This window comes from Rosa chinensis, chromosome 3 (assembly GCF_002994745.2).
Source record: "Rosa chinensis cultivar Old Blush chromosome 3, RchiOBHm-V2, whole genome shotgun sequence".
Classification (NCBI taxonomy): domain Eukaryota; kingdom Viridiplantae; phylum Streptophyta; class Magnoliopsida; order Rosales; family Rosaceae; genus Rosa; species Rosa chinensis.
In genome coordinates, this window is record NC_037090.1 from 46,619,197 (window position 1) to 46,628,216 (window position 9,020).

The following is a 9,020-nucleotide window of genomic DNA, read 5'->3' on the forward strand; positions in this document are numbered from 1 at the left end:
AGTTGGAGTGTATGTGCTTCGGTGGTTTCAATAGTTTCGACCTAACTATGTTGGAGTATTTTGCAAATTGTTTATCGGAGCAAATATTTCCCTCATTCAAACTTTAAAAAAAAAAAATTAAAAAAAATTAAAAAAAAATCCCATAACCCCCCTCACCCTTAACATCTTGAAGGGTAGGGAGTTATTTAAAAAATCATGCTGCCAAGAAGAATCACTCTCCACATAATTCACATGTTATTTTATCCGACAGTCCAGAACCTTGTTGGGCATGCTGAATAAATAAAAAGGGTTGAAGTGTATGAACACTTGTACCTCCTAACCTCCGCATTAAAAGAATTTTTTCTGCTGTTTTAGTGGGCCTCTGGTCATCTAATTATGAAAAGAGAAGCAAGCTACAAACTGAGCCAGAAAAGTATAGTGCAGAAAAGATAAAACCATGATACAGTAATACATAGTTCATCTTGTGAAACAATACACATCTTCTCATGACATACATCTCGTGATAAACATTGAAACTGAGTGTGCAATTCATTGCCACCTTGAACAGAAACTCACATTTCAGATTGAAGGAAATCATGCTATTCTGGTGTTTAGCCAAATGCTGCAATGAGGAAAGCCTTATAAATACTCATGAACTTGGCCACGAACGCTGAAAAGAAAAATGATCCAGAAATACCATCAGAGAGCCAAAACCAACAAGCTAAGAGGATGGGGTAATTATCTAATCCTATTCAGTGATGATGGGATAACAGATAATACTACAAAGAAAGCTCTCCAAAATGGAAGAATAATACAGTGGGTTACTCTTGCAGATTACATCTATCTGAATGGTTAAGCCAACACACGCTTACCTCTGGGTCGTGTACAGAAAATAAGAGGTCCAATTGACAACATTTTGCTTTTTTTGTTGTGGGGTCAATACGAAGTTAAACAAGAATTTAACTAAAAACAATTAAACGACTGAAAATGAAACACATTTTATACTAACAAAGTAACACAACAATATTTATTGTTTCCTCATTTCTACTCATCATTATCTCACACATCCTCCACAAATGTAAAGTACCTTCGAGGTGAAATATGGCTTTCTGCCCAAGACGCATCCTATGTTCCTGTAAAGACAAAAAATATATATATATATATATATATTACTATAAAAGAAAGGGTAAATGACAATATTAAGACATTTGACTACTGGATAAATCAAATCATAACTACTCTGTTCCCAAGCTGATAATCACTACCCTGCTCTAGCCAATGACCTGTGAGTCTACTACTCAAGTTAATGCGTTCGTCTCAGTTATCAGACAAATTGGATGATTAGCCAAGAACACCATTTCTGCTCTAAGCCTATAACTGACCTTCCTTGTTCTCTCTATGCCTGTTACCACTTAACTGTACAGAAAGTAACACTAGCAGAAACTGAAGAATTGTTGTTATATTTTGTATTTTTTTCTTTATCCCTTGTTTTCCCCTTTTTTCTTGGACAACGATGAACATTTATACCCCAACCACGACCTAAACCCAGTACCATATCATATCAGGATTGATGACCTGATTTATTGATTAATTCCACCTAGAATTGAATAAATCATAATCTGGTATTCATCATCTACCATGACTCATGAGAGAGTGAGGGACAAAATGAAGGAAAATGAGTATCAAAAGTGAACAGGCAAGTGCAATTAGTGCAATATGTATGACTTGAGACCCCATGTGATGAGGTCAGTATGCTAATTATCATGTTTTCTTACCCATGTTCGCTACAAAAACTTATTCATGTGCACCGTGCAGCCTGCTTTGCAAGCTAATAATCCAACCCATGTTTTCTTATTCAAGGCAATACATATTCCTTATTCTTAGAAGACAAGAAGTCTTACTAAGGATTGAATGCCTATTGATTGAAGACTACTAGGCAACCACAATTTGCCCCATAAGGGAGGAATAACTATTCCTAATCCTAATTGATGAGAGACTACTAGAAAGCCTTGTCGTTGGCTACAGACAATGAAAGGGATGATTGCCTAAAAATAACAGGAACTAGTTTTGTAATTACTATAAAGCTATTGATATGAATACATATAGAGGTGTTGGGCTCAAAGAATCAGTGGCAAGTAGGGGAAAGCAGTTGGGGCCAGGCGCTTGCTGGCAAGCATGCCAACCCAGTAGGAGGGTGAGAAAATCCCACTACAAGGAGATTGTGAGATCATATCACTCTAGAAGAGAGTGAGAAGCCTATTGAAGGGCCAGGTGTTTGAGGGAGAAGAAAAGAAATAAGGGATTTTCCAATGTTCTTCTTTCCAATTGTTCATCACGCCTTGGTTAGGGGATTGGTAGATTGTTGTACCCGTCATTCAGTAGTGGAAGAGATTGTAGTTCCACAACCACAGTATTTCCTGGTGTTCTGTAAAGAGATATCTCTTAGTCTGTTGAGTTGATTTGATTTCCCATTCTAATCCATCACGTGACAGTGTAACAGAATGTAAACTCACAGAGATCAGAGATGATACAGATGGCAAATATATACAACCTGATCTAATGAAATTTCTGTTGATATGGGAACTGATATCTAATGTAAACTCAAAACAATCAGAGATGGACAGAGAGCAAGTAAATGCACATTGCTACTGACATGGGAATTTTTCATTATTTGTTTTTTTAAGAAACCAGACTTTAATTAAAAATAAAAAGAACAAGTTGTCCACTTAAAATCTAACAGACCTATCAACACTAAAACAGAGAAACCCACACGTAATAGTAACAACGAAAAAAAGACCCAAATGTATACACATTGCTTGCTGATATGAAACTAATTAGTAACTTACATAATATGCTGCCCAATGGCAGACCTCATGCTTCAATTCTGCATCCAATTTCTTCAATAACTCATAAAGCAGCCTCTGAGACAACAGCAAATATGAGTTCAAATCATGTTCTTAAAAAAATGCAGGAAAAAATAATAAACAAATTATCTAAACTTCTCGACAATGTCTGCAGGAATACAACTCAGAAGTAGCTCATAAAACTTTTGCTCAACATGATAATGCCTAAAGTAAATAGGTGAAACCAGAAATTGTAGAAAACAATAGTAAAGTATCTGTACCTTAAGAATGATCTCTGGAGGGATACAATTAACAAGTAGCTCATACAACTTTTGCCGCACCAGATAAAGCCTACAGCACAGACAAGCAGAGAAATCAGATAACATGAATCCAGATAAAGCCTACAGCACAGACAAGCACAGAAATGAGATAACATGAATCATCAATCATCTATATAATTAGAAAAAAATAAAATGGAAGAACTTCAACTCTCAAAATCATGAACTGAATACAAATTTTTCACAACCAAATATATAGAATTTCCCAAATCCTTTCATGTGATATAAGATTACAGTCAACATGATCCTGCTAGTCCAATTTCCATACAATTACTTTAACCTCTCGTGGTGGAAGTATGGCAATAAGGAACAATATGAGAAACAATGGATCATGTCCAGTTAATTCAGAAATTACTCGGTCGGTCAGTCCCCATATTGAAGTAATTCTCCACTAGCAAAAGAAAAATGCAATCCGAAGAACAAACTCATGCCACTTGAAACAGTCAAAAGCAAGGCAAATTTGCACTTTCAGGTGACAATGCAAACAAACAAAAACAATAGAGTAAAAAAAAAAAAAAAACATAAAAAAGACCAAAACTTTCCCTTTCTTTTTACAAAACAGAAGTGTGGAGATAAACATCCATAGGTTTTCTTCTCTGAGCATTAAGTATTCATTTTTCTCATCAATCACCAACCTGAGCATTTTTATGAATAAAGGTCATTTATCAAATCATAGAAAAGTGGAAAGACATGGATAAAGAACAAATATCCACTTATATATTTGTGAGCAGACAATAATCTTTTATACAATGATCCAGCACAAGGAGACGTTAATGATCTTGTAGGACAGGGCTAAAGATTTTGACGGCTCTATATCATTCAACTTCCTTTGAAGATGTAAGCCCAATAAGTGACTCAATAATCTCTAGAAGAAATCATTGCATTACAATCACGAGTGAGAGGAGAAAAAAGAGAGGGGGGGAAGGACAAACAATTCATCAAGTCAAAGGTATTCCCCAAGTCCAGGCCAACAACAAATTTCAATATATGAGAAAAGGAAGAATAACCAGTGAGATTACACATTTCTAATGACACTGAAAGGAACCGCTATCTAATATCCTTAAAATTGCATGCATTAGATTGTACGGCACACTTACTCCTAATGGTTGAGCACAAAACAGAGTTTGCTATAGTGGGAACTTCCAGAACGATTTTCCTAACAATTCTTTATAACCTTTCAATAGATTTCCCAGAGAAAGCACTCCTTTCTCCTTCGTTGACCACACAAGACCCCAACTAGTTATGATCTTTTGTCTCTTCACTACTCTTATAGAAAAGGGAATTTCCTCCTTTGTTTCTCTAGCACCATCGCTACTTAATTCAACATTGTAATATATCTTATGATTCTTTTTTAAGCAGGAACAAATTTTATTTACACAAAGCAAAGAAAAAACATGAATGAAACATCTAACCAACTAATAAAAGGAAAAAGAGAAAAAGAAAAGAAAGGCTATAAATGGTAAAACATTAAGCCATTGAATACCTGTTTCAAGGTTTTTAGAAAACAAAATAAATCTAAAACCCTATGGGGCAGCTTGCTCCTGGGTGGCAGCTTGCTCCTGGGTATTTGGGTTTTATGGATGGGGTGTGATCGAAGAACTTTTTAGGATATCAGGGTCAGGAAGCGGAAGGGCTTTAGGATTGAGTACAATTATGGTCTGCTTAAGGTGCATTGGTTACTGCTGTTTTAGGGCTTATTCCCTTTCTTCTATTATGATGAATCTGGTAGCTTTGTGACATGAGGCTGTTTCTTTGTAACCTGTTGGTTAGTCTCTTTGAGCTTCTTTTGTTTTTTTTTTTTTTTCCTTTTTCTTTTGTAGAATTTTGGTAGCTCTAGACCATAGGCTCCTTATTTACTCCTAGTGTATATTTAATATTAGAAAATAAAACTTTGGTTCTTCTTTAAAATCACACATAAATAAACAAATCTTGAATAGAAATCAAATTGAGATAATTTTTTAGTGTATGCCGCTCTCACTAGGCAGATGGTATGTCTGCCTATGGGAGATCATATTTTTATCAGTTTTCTGAGTTGGATTTGGTCATAGAACTAGAAAAAGATATTTTTCAAAATAACAGAAAAGGCTGAAATATAGGCAATTATTGTAGAATGTACAAAACCTTTTCGGACTCTGCTCCTTCATTATATCAGATACAATTTCTGAAACATATTCCTCCCAATCCATTGAGGGAATTATTTGGTTACTTGTAAAGGGATACCTACAACCACAACAATGGAACACAGAAAGAACAAAGCCATCAGGAACCATGCCATGCGCATAAGAAAAAGAAGGGGAAAAAAACTGCTTGAAGAATAAGAATAATTAAGGCACTCAACTGTTGAACATGACAAGTTTCTAGAGACAATATAGCTCTCCTTAAGCTCCTGTTTGATTTTTCAGCTATATGAGCAGCAAATCCAGAAGGAAGTTGAAGCCCTTCTTTCTTTCCAATGAACTCCAATGCCTTAACAATCTGACCCAGAAAATTTCACAATAATTTAGTAACTCAGGTACGAATTAACCATGAAGTCAATATAAATGATAACCTTTTATGTTACACAATGAACTCTACAAGTTAGAAGCCAGCAACTCCAACCTGTTCATCTGTTGGTGCATTTATTCGCACATTTAGACACCGTGATCGGATTGCTTCAGTCACCTTTGAAGAACTGTTACAGCATAGTATTAGGCGGCAATAAGCACTATATTTCTCCATAGTTCTTCGAAGAGAATGCTGTGCTTCTCTTGAAAGTTTGTCAACTTCATTCAACACCAAGACTGACATCGAAAAAATTCAAAGAGGATGTGGGATCAGTATAAAAAATTTAGTGTTAAAACAAGAATTCATACAGCTGCAGTTAGTTAGTTCCTTTTGAATTTTTGGTGGGAGATAAAAGAAAATCCCAGTTTAAAAGAACTCTGAAAAGGATGAGAAAACAACATGAACGAAAAAAGCAATCCATTCAACGAAATAAAACAAAAACCCAGCTGCGTACTGTTATAGGACATACAAAACACATAGTCCTCTAGTATACATCAGACAAGTGTATCTTTTTCTTTCTTTTCTTTTTGAAAAAGAAACAGCTTTATTGAACAAACAGCAGCATGATACAATAAAAGTGGACATGAAATCCACAAACAACGAGGGAGGAAACACCAAAGACTAGAAAGAAAAACAATAGAAGCTCTTAAATTGAAGCAGGAAAGACTCCCCAAAAAAAAAAAAATCTAAGCCTAGACTACAGCAGCCCTCCAGTGAAACATATTCGGACAAGAGTATCTTCACATGCAATAAGTAAAAGGACTCAAACTTACTTTTATATCCTTTTTTCCCTTTTGTGTCAATGGGTCTATTTTTAGCCATTTCCTTAATTATCTCTTGAACAATGTATCTGTCCTGAAAGCCTGCATCACTGGGGTTGAGTTCAATGTGATTGGTGCTTGATAATGTAGTCAGCTCTATGTCAATGGTTCTACTCCCAGCCTAAGATATCCAGAGAAAAGTTGTAAATAAATGTGAGTAGTATAAGAATAAGCAACTGCATGATGCACCCAATATACCAGTCATAAGGTGCTAGAAAATGCAACACCATGTGTCAATAGGTGCTAGTAACAGTCAACAAAACAGATATCAACACTACGGTGCCACCTAAATGACAAATGAACAATTGTTTCGAAGCAACATGAAGAGTAAATCACGTCAATTAAAAAAGAGGGCGAAACAAACTTACATCAACTTTCCATGTCCTGTTTTCCACCTTCACCTGCAAACCAAAATCAAAACAGGAGCTCAAAAACGGTCACCATGTACCAGAAAAGATGACCCAAAACAAAGACTTGAAATAAGAAATGTGACCTTGTCGGCGCTGGGTCCGAAAATCTGACGAATAAGGGCAATGATTAGGGTTTTCTTGCCGGAGCCGGAAGGCCCGTAAAAGAGCAAATGGGGGCAGTCCTGCTCTGCGACCTGCACAAGAAGAAGCTCAAGCTAAGAAACCCTAGAAAGAAATTGGGAATTGAACAGCACTACTAGACAAGGTAGAGAATTGTACAAGTTTCTTGAGGTTTTGCGCCGTGTCTTGGTGGACCATTGCCTGGTCTAGGGTTTTGGGTCTGTACTTGTCTACCCACAGCATCTTCGATTCTTCAGACGGCAAAAGTGGCGGGAAATCGTGGACTCTCTCTCTCCCTCTCCCCGCAGCTTTGCCTTTTTCAATTCTGATTCTACCCTCTGCTTTCATTTCGACTTATTTCTTTCGGCCCCAATCGATCTTCTGGGTGGGCTTTCTTGGGGTAAGTGAGGCCCAACAATCTACTGCTTGGGTGGGGGTGGGCTGGAGAAAAAAAAAAATTGTATTAATAAAAAAATTATTATTCAAATAAATTCAGAATATGTGTCTGGCCCAAACTATAAGTTACTTGACATAGTTGTAATAGAGTTTTAGAATTAGAGATATTCTCGGAGATATTCATAGATATCCGATTAATTGTACGATTATCTTTCCTTGTACAACTCTGATTCTATGTCTTGTAATCATATATATATAAAGAGACCCCTATTATCAATAAAAACACAACTCAATTTTCTTCCAATTTTAGTTTTCCTTAAACATGTTATCAGCATGAGCCCTAACCCTAGTTTCTTGAAGCCAAACCTTTTTCCCATTCGCTGCCTGTCACGCCTCTGATTTTACACACATGAAAATCGATATATATAATCTCATAATTATACATGTGTGAACGTTCAGTCATCAATACAAAATACCTGAAATCTTTTTCCCCTTAACTTACACACATATTGATGCCCTGAACCCTCAAAGTTAATATACACTCGCTCCATAGAGTTATATATTACACCAGCTTACGAATTAAATTGTCAACAACAAGATAAAACGTAAATGCTCCTCAGAGCTCACTACAACGGAAGTCCAAATAACGGTCAAGTCACAAAATTTGCTTCCTACCGTTTAGCTGCAAGTATGCAACCCCAACTTCACCCACGATTTTCCTGACCTGCAGGATTAACCCCTACACCGTTTGAATGGTGCACCGGGTTGCCACACAACAAACCCGATAAGCTTTTGCAAGCCCGTATGAGTAACTCAAACCACACACAACTCACACCAATCACGAGAATAACTCACACGAATCACGTTTAAATCAATAAACAAAGTACGAGACAAACTCACTTAAATCACGTTTAAATCAATAAACAAAGTACGAGATAAACTCACTCAAATCACGTTTAAATCAATAAACAAAGCACGAGATAAACTCACTCAAATCATGTTTAAATCAATAAACAAAGCACGAGATAAACTCACTCAAGTCACGAGATAAACTCACACGTTTAAATGAATAAACAAACGCGTTTCAATCAAGAAACAAAGCACGAGATAAACTCACTCAAATCACAAGATAAACTCACACGTTTAAATGAATAAACAAACGCGGCGGACAGACTAAAGCTCTAACTGATCGTATTCACTAACCCGGCCAAAGGCGTGAAGTCCTGATTTTCCCACCCACGATCGTCAACTCGTAAGTCTTTGGACCCGCGGTATAAATACCAAAACATTAAAGGAGTCACAGTGGACCCAAAATGTTACACGAATCTAAAATGAAAGATTCCCCGTAATTGATCCCTATCAATTACTCCTGGTAAAAACCCATATTTAAATAAATCACCCGCGAACTAAAATATTCCTCAAATACACAAATCTCAACGCTTTTCAAAACAAATCGAAATCAACATTTCCACAATCATTTGTTTTCCAAAAGCCACAACTCAAAACAATAAAAAGCATCATTTCATGCATATTGTTTCAAAATCCACAAACCACCAAAACACATATATT

The 9,020-nt window shown here is 36.3% G+C and overlaps 1 protein-coding gene across 1 annotated transcript; it reads right to left on the reverse strand.

The window, feature by feature from the left end:
* Nucleotides 1-313: 313 nt before the first annotated feature.
* Nucleotides 314-7,389, reverse strand: LOC112195302 (replication factor C subunit 3). Its single transcript, XM_024335708.2, has 11 exons — nt 7,215-7,389; nt 7,019-7,129; nt 6,894-6,926; nt 6,478-6,646; nt 5,759-5,940; nt 5,499-5,635; nt 5,282-5,380; nt 3,104-3,173; nt 2,826-2,900; nt 1,067-1,112; nt 314-649 (listed from the first exon to the last, which is right to left on the reverse strand). Exons 1-11 carry the CDS (start codon nt 7,296-7,298, stop codon nt 591-593), a joined length of 1,065 nt encoding a protein of 354 aa, XP_024191476.1. The 5' UTR covers nt 7,299-7,389; the 3' UTR covers nt 314-590.
* Nucleotides 7,390-9,020: the final 1,631 nt, after the last annotated feature.

Bases quoted from the DNA above. Each gene is read 5' to 3' on its own strand.
- LOC112195302 (XM_024335708.2), bottom strand. From the start codon at position 7,298: ATGCTGTGGGTAGACAAGTACAGACCCAAAACCCTAGACCAGGCAATG. The intron at 6,647-6,893 runs GTAAGTTTGTTT...TGGATATCTTAG, and splicing joins ACAGGACATGGAAAGTTGAT to GCTGGGAGTAGAACCATTGA. The intron at 5,381-5,498 runs GTTGAGTGCCTT...TTGTGGTTGTAG, and splicing joins GAAACTTGTCATGTTCAACA to GTATCCCTTTACAAGTAACC.